Genomic DNA, 16,278 nt, shown 5'->3' on the forward strand with positions numbered 1-16,278 from the left:
CACAGTTTGTGCGCATGGCAGAGCTCGGAAGGGAAGGAGCGCCATTTGACTTTTCAATGCAAAGTTGACTGGAATTGAGATGGGACGCCATGTTGCGTTTGGAGAGCCACTGATGTGCCTAAACATTGAAACCCCCCACAAGTGACACCATTTTGGAAAGTAGACCCCCTAAGGAACTTATCTAGAGGTGTGGTGAGCACTTTGACCCACCAAGTGCTTCACAGAAGTTAATAATGCAGAACCGTAAAAATAAAAAATCATTTTTTTTCACAAACATTATCTTTTCGCCCCAAATTTTTTATTTTCCCAATGGTAAGAGAAGAAATTGGACCACAAAAGTTGTGGCACAATTTGTCCTGAGTACTCTGATACCCCATATGTGGGGGTAAACCATTGTTTGGGCGCATGGGAGAGCTCGGAAGGGAAGGAGCGCCGTTTGACCTTTCAATGCAAAATTGACAGGAATTGAGATTGGACGCCATGTTGCGTTTGGAGAGCCACTGATGTACCTAAACATTGAAACCCCCCACAAGTGACACCATTTTGAAAAGTAGACCCCCTAAGGAACTTATCTAGATGTGTGGTGAGCACTTTGACCCAATAAGAGCTTCACAGAAGTTTATAATGCAGAGCCGTAAAAATAAAACAAAATTTTTTTCCCACAAAAATAATTTTTTAGCCCCCAGTTTTGTATTTTCCTGAGGGTAACAGGAGAAATTGGACCCCAAAAGTTGTTGTGCAATTTGTCCTGAGTGCGCTGATACCCTATATGTGGGGGAGAACCAGCGTTTGGGCGCATGGGAGGGCTCGGAAGGGAAGGAGAGCCATTTGGAATACAGACTTAGATGGAATGGTCTGCAGGCGTCACATTGTGTTTGCAGAGCCCCTAATGTACCTAAATAGTAGAAACCCCCCACAAGTGACCCCATATTGGAAACTAGACCCCCCAAGGAACTTATTTAGATGTGTTGTGAGAACTTTGAGCCCCCAAGTATTTCACTACAGTTTATAACGCAGAGCCGTGAAAATAAAATAAAAAATTTCCCCTCAAAATTATTTTTTAGCCCCCAGTTTTGTATTTTCTCGAGGGTAAAAGGAGAAATTGGACCCCAAAAGTTGTTGTCCAATTTGTCCTGAGTGCGTTGATACCCCATATGTGGGGTGAACCAGCGTTTTGGCGCATGGGAGGGCTCGGAAGGGAAGGAGCGCCATTTGGAATGCAGACTTAAATGGAATGGTCTGCAGGCGTCACATTGCGTTTGCAGAGCCCCTAATATACCTAAACAGTAGAAACCCCCACAAGTGACCCCATGTTGGAAACTAGACCCCCCCACGAACTTATCTAGATGTGTTGTGAGAACTTTGAGCCCCCAAGTGTTTCACTACAGTTTATAACGCAGAGCCGTGAAAATAAAAAATCTCTTTTTTTCCCACAAAAATTATTTTTTAGCCCCCAGTTTTGTATTTTCCCAAGGGTAACAGGAGAAATTGGACCCCAAAAGTTGTTGTCCAATTTGTCCTGAGTACGCTGATACCCCATATGTTGGGGTAAACTCCTGTTTGGGCACACGGGAGAGCTCGGAAGGGAAGGAGCACTGTTTTACTTTTTCAATGCAGAATTGGATGGAATTGAGATCGGTCGCCATGTCGCGTTTGGAGATCCCCCTGATGTGCCTAAATAGTGGAAACCCCCCAATTATAACTGAAACCCTAATCCAAACACACCCCTAACCCTAATCCCAACGGTAACCCTAACCACACCTCTAACCCAGACACACCCCTAATCCTAATCGCAAATGTAATCCAAACCCTAACCCTAACTTTAGCCCCAACCCTAACTGTAGCCTTAACCCTAACCCTTACCCTAGCCCTAGCCCCAACCCTAACCCTAGCCCTAACCCTAGTCCCAACCCTAACCCTAGCCCTAACCCTAGCCCTAACCCTAGCCCTAACCCTAGCCCTAATCCTAGCCCTAACCCTAGCCCTAACCCTAGCCCTAACCCTAACCCTAGCCCTAACCCTAGCCCTAGCCCTAACCCTAACCCTAGCCCTAGCCCTAACCCTAATGGGAAAATGGAAATAAATACATTTTTTTCATTTACTTTTATAGCGGGTTTTTTAGCGGATTTTTATGATTGGCAGCCGTCACACACTGAAAGACGCTTTTTATTGCAAAAAATATTTTTTGCGTTACCACATTTTGAGAGCTATAATTTTTCCATATTTGAGTCCACAGAGTCATGTGAGGTCTTGTTTTTTGCGGGACGAGTTGACGTTTTTATTGGTAACATTTTCGGGCACGTGACATTTTTTGATCGCTTTTTATTCCGATTTTTGTGAGGCAGAATCACCAAAAACCAGCTATTCATGAATTTCTTTTGGGGGAGGCGTTTATACCGTTCCGCGTTTGGTAAAATTGATAAAGCAGTTTTAATCTTCGGTTCAGTACGATTACAGCGATACCTCATTTATATCATTTTTTTATGTTTTGGCGCTTTTATACGATAACAACTATTTTATAGAAAAAAATAATTATTTTTGCATCGCTTTATTCTGAGGACTATAACTTTTTTATTTTTTTGCTGTTGTCGCTGTATGGTGGCTCGTTTTTTTGCGGGACAAGATGACGCTTTCAGCGGTACCATGGTTATTTATATCCGTCTTTTTGATCGCGTGTTATTCCACTTTATGTTTGGCGGTATGATAATAAAGCGTTGTTTTTTGCCTCGTTTTTTTTTATTTTTTTTTACGGTGTTTACTGAAGGGGTTAACTAGTGGGCCAGTTTTATAGGTCGGGTCGTTACGGACGCGGAGATACTAAATATGTGTACTTTTATTGTTTTGTTTTTTTTATTTAGATAAAGAAATGTATTTATGGGAATAATATTTTTTTTTTTTTTCATTATTTAGGATTTTTTTTTTTTTTTTTTTTTACACACTTGGAAATTTTTTTTTTTACTTTTTTACTTTGCCCCAGGGGGGGACAATACAGATCGGTGATCTGCCAGTTTGCACAGCACTCTGACAGATCACCGATCTGTCTGAGAGCAGTGCAGCGTTACCAGGTGCCTGCTCTGAGCAGGCACTTGGTAAGCCACCTCCCTCCCTGCAGGACCCGGATCCGTGGCCATTTTGGATCCGGGACTTACTGCAGGGAGGAAGGTAGGAGACCCCCGGAGCAACGCGATCACATCGCGTTGCTGCGGGGGTCTCAGGGAAGCCCGCAGGGAGCCCCCTCCCTGCGCGATGCTTCCCTGCACCGCCGGCACATCGCGATCATGTTTGATCGCGGTGTGCCGGGGGTTAATGTGCCGGGGGCGGTCCGTGACCGCTCCTGGCACATAGTGCCGGATGTCAGCTGCGATAAGCAGCTGACACCCGGCCGCGATCGGCGGCGCTCCCCCCGTGAGCGCGGCCGATCGCGCTGGACGTAATATTCCGTCCTTGGGAATTAAGGCCCACCCCACATGGACGGAATATTACGTCCAATGGCAGAAAGGGGTTAATATTAATGTTATTTATATGCTTAAAAAAAAAAAAATGTTGCTGTTATTGTGGAATATCGAAGTGAAAAATAAAGGAAATATGTGTCTGTCTTTAACATTATTTTCTATGACCACAAAGGAATACTAAAATTCATTTCAATGTTGTTCCCATTTATGTAACAGTTATTAAATGTATTGTACACATCCGGGAGGGGGGTGCAAACGGTAATATCCATATGTATTGCCAGTGGCTTTTCTTATTTATTTGCTACTACTTTTTAATTATTTATTCATTTATTTGACACATTTTGACCCCCACCCCACCATAAGCTCCTAAAAACTTTAAAAAAAAATCTGATTTCCCCTATAACTGGGGCTGGTGTATTAGCCCGAGTTACAGTGGGAATGCAGCCTCCTGGCAGCGTAGTAGAGTGGACTAGGTCTCATGTGACACAGCAGTTCCAGCACCCGGTGATAACATGAGAGTTGTCGGAGCTTTCTATACTTCATACTTTCTCAGGGCTGTGCATGCAACAATAGAAAAGACAGAGACGGTAATAAACCATATCTGCCTTTTCTGTGTGGAGTCTGGCTGTGTCTGATAGCGAGGCTCTTTGCTTCTGAAACAGCGTGACCGTGTGATAGAAATGCGGACTGCCTGGAAGACTAAAGTCTATGGGTAATTTGGAAGTAGGTAAGTCAGAACCTCAAATCAGACATATTCATCAAAGGTGGTAATAATGTTTTTCATTATTGGTCTGGTTTAGCACTTGACATTCAATTGCATTCTGACTGTTTAGCTTCTTCATTAAGCTAGCCAGGACTAAGAACAACATTACTTGAAACGCGTCTCCTATGCCACTACTGACAATAGAATTTTTAACGTTTTGGCATTTTCTCTTTACTCCTGGGGCTTGGTGTGCAACCTTGAGATTCAGTCCTGCCAGATGTTAGAACAAGAGGACATCTTCTGACTACTTCATATTGACTTACATCAATGTCATAACCAGAAGCGGAGCGCATAGTCAGTCCTTACGGCAAGTCTGTGCGGCTGCAGCTAAAACCCTCAGAGTGTTAAAGTTTCGCCAGCTCGGGTGCTTTTTCAGGTGCACAGCTGCAGAACATTTTTTGATGTGGAGTCTTGAAGATGCACCAAATTAATCTAGACGCATGTGAATATTAATGCCCTTGGCAGATATAACTCGAGCTGATTTTCGGTCGAGATTAGTACTAGCCTTCATGAATTTTCCCCCAGTGTTTCCCCTTTCTATGAATTAACACATGGCTTTGGCATCAAAATGTGCATAAAAAAAACCTAAAAGTAGAAACATACCATAAGACCAGTGGAGTAACTGGTCGTACTGGTTATTACTTGTTTTATCACGTTACGCCTTATGTTTTATTTTTAGTTGTAGATGAGGAATGTGCAGCCCTCTAAGAAAAGTTACGCGTCATGTACCTAACTGAAGAATTTCTGAATATTGTGGGCTAAGAAAACCCCTTTAAAGGGATTATCATGTGGCAGTCAATCTATGGGGAGAATATGTGACTGCAATTCATATAATTGGCAATTTACAGTGCTTTATATCAGGGCATATAATAATCAATGTAGAGTATATTGGGGCATGAAAATGTAGTATATATGTACTGTATATTGTGTACACTGTATATGGGGGCATATGACTGGCATGTGGCTGCAATGAATATAGATGAGAAATAGCAGCCACATTGCATGTGAATAATTGTAGCTGGGCTACAACTATATGGCATCTTCCATGGGGTCAAACCACATGCATGTATATATGGGCACTTAACAAAGGTGACAAATACAGTATACGGGGACATGCAGATTTGTAGACATATCTGCATGGGTTGTCAGATATGAGCTCACAATAATGACCCATAGGAACTCTGTGTTCTGCTATATAGGGGTCTGTACATACCAGTGCCAAGCTATCAGGTAGACATGGGCAAAAAGATGCAAACTATCCTGGTCCGTCTTCCATTAACAGTAAGTACTCAATTGGCTGGCAATTTGAACAGCGCAACATCACAGCGCAAAGCAAGGACCTTATATTTTACAGAATATAATTGCAGCCAGTGTCGTGGAATTTCTTAAGAAATTACTGAAAGACATGAAGAAACTTTTACAATTAAAATATCAAGTAATTTTAAGAAAATTAGCACAAATTGTGAAAATTCAAACGCAACAGTATATGGGGCACGTGTCTATATGGAGCATCTTATGGGGCCATAATTAACGTTTGTGCAGCACTATATGGGGCAAATGTGTCTATGGAGCATCTTATGGGGCCATTATTAACCTTTATGCAGGATTATATGGGGCATATTTTAATATGGAGCATCTTATGGGGCCCATCATAAACTTTATGGAGCATTATATGGGGCTCTTGATTCAATATCAATATTCAAAAACACTTAACCTACTGATGTCTCAATTAATTTTACTTTTATTGGTATCTATTTTTACTTTTGACATTTACCGGTAGCTGCTGCATTTTCCACCCTAGGCTTATACTCGAGTCATTAAGTTTCCCCAGTTTTTTGTGGCAAAATTAGGGAGGGGGGGTCGGCTTATACTCGGGTATATACGGTATGTACATTCATGAATCCGAGTGTCAATCAGACCAGAAGACCATTCAGGATCCTGAGTGTCAATCAGACCAGAACACCATTCAGGATTCTCAGTGTCAAACAGACCACATCGTTATTTGGGATCAAAAGTCTCAAACAGACTGGATCAACATTCACGATCATGAGTGTTATTCAGACCAGACCGTCACTCAGGATCACAAGTGTCGATTAGACTGGATCAACATTCAGAATCCCACGTGTCTGTGAGACCGGATCGTTATTTGGGGTCTTAAGTGTGATCAAAATGAATCACAAGATGATCACAAGAGCCAATCAGACAGGATCACAAGAGCCAATCAGACAGGATCACAAGTGCCAATCAGACAGGATCACAAGTGACGATCAGACTGGATCGAGCTTTCAATCAGACCAGATTTCCATTCAGAAAAACTCTTGAGCGTTAATGTTATTTCATTCTAAGAAATCATCTTAGGACTTATGGGCGGAGGACCTGAGACCTATAACTCCGATCATACTGATCATACAGTAATATATTATGCAATGTGACTTCCTCTTATGTAGATATCGTTCTCTCCGGGATTTACATTTACCTAACAGTGGCCGCTAGGGGGCAAATATTTACCTAAGAAAACGGATTCGTCATCATTGTTCAGCACATACCGATGTCTATGAACTTTGCTCAGGTTTGCACATTAACTCTGGTGACCTGACACACGGCATATAGAAATGTGCATGATATCAAATGTGTAGTTGCCCTTTAAGGGCGAAGTAACAAGACATGTCCCAAAGGACGAGCACATAGATATCATTCTTACAAGTGTATATAGTAATATTTCTCATGGTGGGGGGGATTCTGAATGGTTCTTCCATCTATGCCAGGGATGTCAATCTCAAATATACAGAGGGCTAAAAAAAAAAAAAAAGCTTGGACAAAGTCGTTGGCCAATCTTGATATTTATTAAAAAAGAGTCTACAGTTGGGGAAATTGTTCCTTTTCATCTAATAGAACGATGAACTTTGTCATAAATAAAGGAGCCGTCCAACGAACAAAGTATACTGTATTTAATAGATCTGAGAATAAAATATTGGAATCATTTAATATAGTAAAAAGCATGTGGTACAATCAGACCCATTTTGGGGGTTTTGTGTGAAATTATGTCGAATTTGTCTTTTTTTTTACAGAGGGGAAATAAACATGTGCATAACAGAAAAAAAAAATGTGGAATTGCAATAATTTTCTGGGAAAAAATACTTAATTTTTTGGAAGAATTTTAACCCCTTCATGACCTTGGGATTTTTCGTTTTTCCGTGTTCGTTTTTCACTCCCCTCCTTCCCAGAGCCATAACTTTTTAATTTTTCCGTCAATTTGGCCATGTGAGGGCTTATTTTTTGCGGGACGAGTTGTACTTTTGAACGACATCATTGGTTTTAGCATGTCGTGTACTAGAAAACAGGAAAAAAATTCCAAGTGCGGTGAAATTGCAAAAAAAACACTTGTTTTTTGATTGGCTTTTTTGCTAGGTTCACTAAATGCTAAAACTGACCTGCCATTATGATTCTCCAGGTCATTACGAGTTCATAGACACCTAACATGTCTAGGTTATTTTTTACCTAAGTGGTGAAAAAAAATTCCAAACTTTGCTAAAAAAAAAAAAATTGCGCCATTTTCCGATACTTGTAGCGTCTCCATTTTTCGTGATCTGGGGTCGGTTGAGGGCTTATTTTTTGCGTGCCGAGATGACGTTTTTAATGATAGCATTTTGGTGCAGATACGTTCTTTTGATCGCCCGTTATTGCATTTTAATGCAATGTCGCGGCGACCAAAAAAACGTAATTCTGGCATTTCGCATTTTTTTCTCGTTACGCTGTTTAGTGATCAGGTTAATGCATTTTTTTAATTGATAGATCGGGCGATTCAGAACGCGGCGATACCAAATATGCGTAGATTTGATATTTTTTTTATTGATTTATTTTGATTGGGGCGAAAGGGGAGTGATTTAAACTTTTATGTTTTTTTTATTTTTTTCACATTTTTTTAAACTTTTTTTTTTAACTTTTGCCATGCTTCTAGAAGCAGGCACAGCACGATCGGCTCTGCTACATAGCAGCGATCATCAGATCACTGCTATGTAGCAGAATTGCAGGTGTGCTGTGAGCGCCGACCACAAGGTGGCGCTCACAGCTGCTGAGGATCAGTAACCATAGAGGTCTCAAGGACCTCTATGGTTACTATTCTGAAGCATCGCCGACCCCCGATCATGTGACGGGGGTCGGCGATGACGTCATTTCCGACCGCCCCGGCCGGAAATGGTAGTTAAATGCCGCTGTCTGCGATTGACAGCGGCATTTAACTAGTTAATAGGTGCGGGCAGATCGCGATTCTGCCCGCGCCTATTACGGGCACATGTCAGCTGTTCAAAACAGCTGACATGTCCCGGCTTTGATGCGGGCTCACCGCGGAGCCCTGCATCAAAGCAGGGGATCTGACCTCGGACGTACCATCCCGTCCGAGGTCAGAAAGGGGTTAAAGGAGCCAACACTTTCGGCCATGACTAATGTACACAGCTCAAAAAAATAAAGGGAACACTTAAACAACACAATGTAACTCCAAGTCAATCACACGTCTGTGAAATCAACCTGCCCAGTTATTGTGAATCAATTTTTCCTGCTGTTGTGTAAATGGCAAAGACGGCAGGTAGAAATTATAGCAAATTAGCAAGACAACCCCTATAAAGGAGTGGTTCTGCAGCGGGTGACCACAGACCATTTCTCTGTTCTCATCCTTTTTGGCCGTTGTTTTGGTCTCTTTTGCATTTTGTCATTGTTATCACTCCTAGAGGTACAATAGCATGAGGTGGTGTCTACAAACCACATAAGTTGCTCAAGTAGTGCATCTCATCCAGGATGGCACATCCATGTGAGCTGTGGCAAGAAGTGTAGCTGTGTCTGTAAGCCCAGTGTTCAGAGCATGGAGCAGATACCAGGAGACAGGCCAGTACACCAAGAGATGTGGAGGGGGCTGTAGGAGGGCAACAACCCAGCAGCAGGACTGCTACCTCCTCCTTAGTGCAAGGAGGAACAGGAGGAGCACAGCCAGAGCCCTGCAAAATTACATCTAGCAGGCCACTAACATCCATGTGTCTGCTGAAACTGTCAGAAACAGACTCCATCAGGGTGGTATGAGGGCCCAACATCCACAACACATGAGTGTTATGTTTATAGCCCAAGATCATGAAGAGTATTGGCATTTGCCAGAGAACAAGAAGATTGGCAGATTTGACATTGGCGCTCTTTGCTCTTCACAGATGAGAGCAGGTTCACACTGAGCAGATGTGACAGAGTCTGAAGATGCTGTGGAGAACGATCTGCTGCCTGCAACATCCTCCGGTTTGGCAGTGGATCAGTAATGGTGTGGAGAGGCATTTTTTTGGAGGGCCACACAGACCTTCTTGTGCTAGCCAGAAGTACCCTGACTGCCATTAGGTCCCGGGATGAGATCCTCAAACCAGTTGTGAGACCATATGCTGGTGCAGTAGGCCCTGGGTTCATTCTGATACCTGACAATGCTAGGCCTCATGTGGCTGAAGCGTGTCAGCAGTTCCTGCATGATGAACACATTGATGCCATGGACTGGCCCGCCCGTTCCCCAAACCTGAATCAATCAAGCACATCTGGGACATCATGTCTCGTTCCATCCACCAACGCTTTAACCAAGGTCTGGGAGGAGATCCCTCAGCAGACCATCCGTGGCCTCATCAGGAGCATGCCAATGCATTGTAAAGAGATCATACAGTCACGTGGAGGCCACGCACTACTGAGCATCATTTCCTTGTCTGGAGGCATTTCCACTGAAGTTGGATCAGCCTGTAAATTCATTTTCCAATATGATTTTGAATATAATTCCAAATACAGACCTACATGGGATATTAATTTTTATTTACATTGATCATTTTATGTTTTATTGTTCTAAACGCTTTCCATGTAATGAATAAAGGATTGCAACTGGAATGTTTCTTTTAGTGATATCTAGGATGACTTGCATGGATATACGGACACTTAACAGGAAAAGGGTGAGGGTGATACAGTTTATGGGGACATGCAGATTTGTAGACAAATCTGGATGGGTTAGCAGATATGAACTCACAATAATGACCCATAGGAACTATGTGTTCTGTCATGTAGGGGTCTGTAAATACCAGTGCCAAGCTATCAGGTAGACATGGGCAAAAAGATACAAACTATTCTTATCCAGCTTCCACTTACAGTAAGTACTCCATAGCAAATGTAACAGGGCGACCTGGCAGACTGCTGTGCTTTAATGCCCCTGCGACATCGTCATAACAGAATGCAAGTAGCTTATATTTTACAGGAAATAATTGCAGCCAGTAATGTGGAGTTTCTTAAGAAATTACTAAAAGACATGAAGAATTTTTACAATTAAAATATCGGATCATTTTGAAAAATTAGAAAAAATTCTAAGAAACCAAAAATGCATATTTTAAATTCCTCACTGGTAAATTCCACCGCTGGCTATTTTTTCAACCAGAAATACTGAAAAATAGTAAACAGAAAAAACATGTGGGAACAGAGGTTCAGAAAGGGAGATTGTAGTGATCAGAATTAAAGGACTATTGTATGAATTGTCACAAAGCTGACCTTGGGGACACTCTCACGTCATAATATCTTGATACTGATGATGCTGTTTTAATTTATTTGTTTCGCTTCGTATATCATATTTAAAGCCAGAACAGTAAAACTGAAACTTACATGGTGGAAAACAGCAGAAAATAGTATTTTAAACTAAAATAATGAAGAAATTATACTTCTTGGATCCCGGTCAGACACCTCTCACTCAGCCAAACCAGATCTCCACTTTGTACTGATGAGGGGCAGTATCCCGAAACACAGCGTCTGCAAATTGAGATCTGGTTTGGCTCTTATCCTAAGTCATGTGACAAGGCTCAGTAAAGGGTCGACACTGACTGTTAGGATTGCTACTTCCAATAGGTGGCACTAGAGTTCTAATCCTCTTACTCTTTGAAGAGACAATTTGCAAACTAAAATAATAAAACATAGATTCACATAAATTTAAGGATGGTTAAAAAGCTAAGGGACCGCTATGGGCACGATCACAGATGCCTCTACAGATACTCAGCTATTTGACAGCCATGTGAAAGACTAAAAATTATTAAATTGAAACCATGTTGTACAGAATTTTAAGCAGTTTAACATATTGAAATAAATAATTATATTTTGATTAGTTAACTGGGTATTGGCAAAACTTTCCAAAAGATGACACCTTCAAATTAAATTGGACACAAAATTTATTTTGTTGCAACATAAAGAAGAGTGTTGTACTCTTAAAACACAAATATATTTTGCTGTGTAATTGCAGCATCTGAACTCTGCCTTAGGATTTCTCATTGTATGTTAAAATGTATGTATGTGCTCTCATTTTAAATCTGAGCCATAATAAGCGCTATGGCACAGTCAGAATCAATTTCATAGACTGTTTATTTTCTGTAGATTGGAATTTGCTAGACTAAGGTTGCTTTCACACTAACGTACGGGAGGGCTGCGGATGGCAGCGTACTTCCTCCCTTCCTCCATGAAACCCCGCCTACGCTCCGCCTACTACTCCTTGCGTGCTGCGTTGCCCTAACATTCAACAGAAAAGCTGGTGTGTCCAGCAAGTGGTAAAGGTAAAAAAATAACTTAATGAAAATAAATTAAAAATAGATCCATAGATATAGTATCCAGCACTCAGTACACACTGACTAAGACCACCAGGTCGAAAAGCGTTCTGTAGCCAGGGTGTACCAAGTGCTGGATACCATATATATGGATATATTTTTTATTTATTTTCATTAAAAGTTATTTTTTACCTTCACCACTTGCTGGACACACCTGCTTTTCTGTTGGATTCATTGTGGCTACTTCACCCTGGTCCCTGCGAGGTGTTTGGTCATCACACAGGAGGTTAAGACAAAAGACATGGTTAGCTGATTTTTTTTCTCTACTTTGTTATCTTTAACATTGGGTACGCAGGCCATGCGAATGTACGCGGATGCCTCCGCATGCACCGCTTTGACGCTGCGCCAAACTGAGCCGAACGGAACATGTTGCATTTTGCTGGGGTTGGCGCAGCATCAAAATGTCGCATGCGGAGGCATCTTCATACATTCACATGGCCTGCATACCCAATGTTAAAGATAAATACACAGGGCAACGCAGCACACAAGGAGTAGTAGGAAGAGCGTAGGAGGGGTTTCATGGAGGAAGAAGGGAAGAAGTGCCCTGCCATCCGCAGCCCTCCTGTACACTAGTGTGAAACCTGCCTAAGATAATAGTACACAGGAATTATAAGGATGAATCCAGAGAAATTGGTCAATGTTCTTAAAACTCATCGTCATATGGATACTTAGGGCTTTCTTTCCAGCTAAAATAAAAAAGGAAGATAACAGTAAAGTAAGGACATAAAATAAAAGACAGTAAATAAACATACATTAAAATAAAACTATAAAAACATTAATAAATAAAAGTTAATGTAAAGCAAAAAATGTGAATAAATATGTTCTCGGAAACCAGAAGGTCAGGAAAAAAACTTACTAATCGTTAATCAGGTAACGCATGTTTTTATTGACTCCATCTAGAGATTTCATGTCTTCATCACTTAACTCAAAGTCAAAAACCTGTAAGTGAAAAGTAATAAAAATATAGATTATTTTTAAGAGGAATGAAATTAATTCAAATGTTAATTTCTTCATTTACCTGGAAGTTTTGCTTGATCCTCTCAGGGCTGAAGCTTTTTGCCAAGACGACACATCCCCTCTGTAACAAATATCTCAGGGCCACCTGCGCAGGAGAGCGGTTCAGCTTCTTAGCGACTGTATTTAATACGGGGTCTTCAAGCAGTTTAGGGGAATTCTGATCAACCCTGACAGAAAGAAAATCAAATAAAACTCACACTTTTCATAAAATTTTGGTGAACGGAAAGAAAACAAGCACATTGGTTTATGGTTCTCAAAAAAGCATGAAAAACATTGTCATTATACGGCCGTCTGCGATGTCTCATTCTATGAGCGACACTATTATATGAGCATTATATGTAACGCTATCATATGCATATTACGGAGGATACTGTTACTACTATCACAGGATAGTCACTATTACATGAGACATGATGTTAAGGGTAATACATGGGCAATGAAACAAGTAATTACATTCCTGTACATAGGGGGCAGTATTATAGTAGTTATATTCTTGTACATACGGGCAGTATTATATTAGTTATAATACCGCAGCTTTACCAGGAGTTTCTACCCTCCCGTCCAGATACCATCATCTTGCGGGGAACAGCCTTATTCCAAAATATAATAGTTACAATAACTGTGTAATTGAGAACTAAGTAATGTAATAGATAAACCATTATTTCTTATTTTTAGGGACTCTATAGAGACAGGGTCTGTTCCGCAGGACTGGCGCATAGCAAATGTGGTGCCAATATTCAAAAAGGGCTCTAAAAGTGAACCTGGAAATTATAGGCCAGTAAGTCTAACCTCTATTGTTGGTAAAATATTTGAAGGGTTTCTGAGGGATGTTATTCTGGATTATCTCAATGAGAATAACTGTTTAACTCCATATCAGCATGGGTTTATGAGAAATCGCTCCTGTCAAACCAATCTAATCAGTTTTTATGAAGAGGTAAGCTATAGACTGGACCACGGTGAGTCATTGGACGTGGTATATCTCGATTTTTCCAAAGCGTTTGATACCGTGCCGCACAAGAGGTTGGTACACAAAATGAGAATGCTTGGTCTGGGGGAAATTGTGTGTAAATGGGTTAGTAACTGGCTTAGTGATAGAAAGCAGAGGGTGGTTATAAATGGTATAGTCTCTAACTGGGTCGCTGTGACCAGTGGGGACCGCAGGGGTCAGTATTGGGACCTGTTCTCTTCAACATATTCATTAATGATCTGGTAGAAGGTTTACACAGTAAAATATCAATATTTGCAGATGATACAAAACTATGTAAAGCAGTTAATACAAGAGAAGATAGTATTCTGCTACAGATGGATCTGGATAAGTTGGAAACTTGGGCTGAAAGGTGGCAGATGAGGTTTAACAATGATAAATGTAAGGTTATACACATGGGAAGAGGGAATCAATATCACCATTACACACTGAACGGGAAACCACTGGGTAAATCTGACAGGGAGAAGGACTTGGGGATCCTAGTTAATGATAAACTTACCTGGAGCAGCCAGTGCCAGGCAGCAGCTGCCAAGGCAAACAGGATCATGGGGTGCATTAAAAGAGGTCTGGATACACATGATGAGAGCATTATACTGCCTCTGTACAAATCCCTAGTTAGACCGCACATGGAGTACTGTGTCCAGTTTTGGGCACCGGTGCTCAGGAAGGATATAATGGAACTAGAGAGAGTACAAAGGAGGGCAACAAAAATAATAAAGGGGATGGGAGAACTACAATACCCAGATAGATTAGCGAAATTAGGATTATTTAGTCTAGAAAAAAGACGACTGAGGGGCGATCTAATAACCATGTATAAGTATATAAGGGGACAATACAAATATCTCGCTGAGGATCTGTTTATACCAAGGAAGGTGACGGGCACAAGGGGGCATTCTTTGCGTCTGGAGGAGAGAAGGTTTTTCCACCAACATAGAAGAGGATTCTTTACTGTTAGGGCAGTGAGAATCTGGAATTGCTTGCCTGAGGAGGTGGTGATGGCGAACTCAGTCGAGGGGTTCAAGAGAGGCCTGGATGTCTTCCTGGAGCAGAACAATATTGTATCATACAATTATTAGGTTCTGTAGAAGGACGTAGATCTGGGGATTTATTATGATGGAATATAGGCTGAACTGGATGGACAAATGTCCTTTTTCGGCCTTACTAACTATGTTACTATGTTACTTATTAACTATGTGTCTCGCCTGGAAATGGAAACAAAGATAAATTTGGTCAAACTGTCCATGTCCCTGAACTTGGGGAAATTGACCCAGAATCTGTCCAGATCAGGCATGAGCTCAAAGCTGACGTCATAGGACTGCCTGTCTGGAAAATTAATTACTGCCAAGATGCTGACTGGTGCAAACCACATCTGGCGGCACAGGAGCTCCCAGACCACAAACCCCCTGTCTGGCAGATCCTCCTTGGCAATTCTGTGCTTAAATCGCATCACGTTTCTTCTTTTGAAGACCTGACCGGTATAGTTGGCACCAGAGGTGAAGAACAGAGCGCCACGACTCCAGGCATTACTGGGGGGGAACCTGCCGGGTCACACTGGGATGACTGACGAAGTGAGGGTTTGCTGCAGGGGGCCTGTCACCTTTTGTGCATCAGATATTAGAGGGGAAAAATGACACATTATCCTGCACATTGGTATCAAAATATCAGTGTCATCAGGCAATGTGACATCCATTACAGACTATGAGCCCTCTCCAGCCTCCAACCCCATAGGTACAGTGTGGTTATCCCCTGTCTGTGAGTCAGCATTAGGGCTCTGCTGTGTACCATTGTGGCACCCCAGGAGTCCGGATGCCACAATGGCATTGCCTTCTTCACGGGGGAGGTGATGTCATGCCTGGAAATAAGGAGGGATCCCTTAATCAGGTAATACTGACATGCAACTCCGTACTGACTCCAGACCAGAAAGGGGAGCTCTAATCCCAGTTTCAGGGTAGCTTCCCTATAGATATTCTGGCTTGAAGGAGGAGTTAGTCTGCTAGGGACAGTGAGAGGAGAGGAGGCAAAAGGAGAGGAGCCTGGGGTCTGGGACTGCGAGCGGGCTCACCCCAGAGGAAAGCACCAAGAGACGGGACAGGGGGATCCATGGTGGTGTGGGAGTTGCAGACCCAGCCACTGAACCTGAAGGGCAGGAGATTGCAAGTCTCCTGTCCCATCTAACACCTGCAGGTACCACAGTAAGTGAGGAGCCTGGAGCTGCCAGAGAGATGACAGTGCCCTGGAAAGGTTCAAGCTGTCAGCCATACAGGTTGAGAATACAAACACTGAGAGGACTTGTGCAGAGCTTCAGGCAGCAAGCGTCAAATATAAAGTGAAGCTGGAAGGCCTCTGAACCCATCTGGCTAAGTGGATCCCAAGCTCTTTCCAGGCTGCCTGGACCCACCATCACCTGCTACCTGTACCCTG

General features: G+C 42.1%; 1 protein-coding gene across 4 annotated transcripts in view; it reads right to left on the reverse strand.

Annotated features, from left to right (window-relative positions):
• LOC138675136 (aldo-keto reductase family 1 member C1-like) overlaps window positions 1-16,278 on the reverse strand; it is a 184,130-nt gene that overhangs the window by 42,416 nt on the left and 125,436 nt on the right. The window contains exons 7-9 of one of the 4 annotated variants that reach the window (XM_069763138.1): window positions 12,874-13,039; window positions 12,712-12,794; window positions 11,409-12,541 (exon numbers count right to left, since the gene is read on the reverse strand). The exons of 1 other annotated variant lie outside the window; for it this stretch is intronic. In XM_069763138.1, the coding sequence (XP_069619239.1) occupies window positions 12,499-12,541; window positions 12,712-12,794; window positions 12,874-13,039 (292 nt within the window). In that variant the 3' untranslated portion in view covers window positions 11,409-12,498. Of the gene's footprint in view, window positions 1-11,408; window positions 12,542-12,711; window positions 12,795-12,873; window positions 13,040-16,278 lie in introns of those variants that run through there. 2 more of the 4 variants (XM_069763140.1, XM_069763136.1) reach the window with 2 other exon arrangements.

Source organism: Ranitomeya imitator, chromosome 4 (assembly GCF_032444005.1).
Source record: "Ranitomeya imitator isolate aRanImi1 chromosome 4, aRanImi1.pri, whole genome shotgun sequence".
In the NCBI taxonomy this organism is placed as follows: domain Eukaryota; kingdom Metazoa; phylum Chordata; class Amphibia; order Anura; family Dendrobatidae; genus Ranitomeya; species Ranitomeya imitator.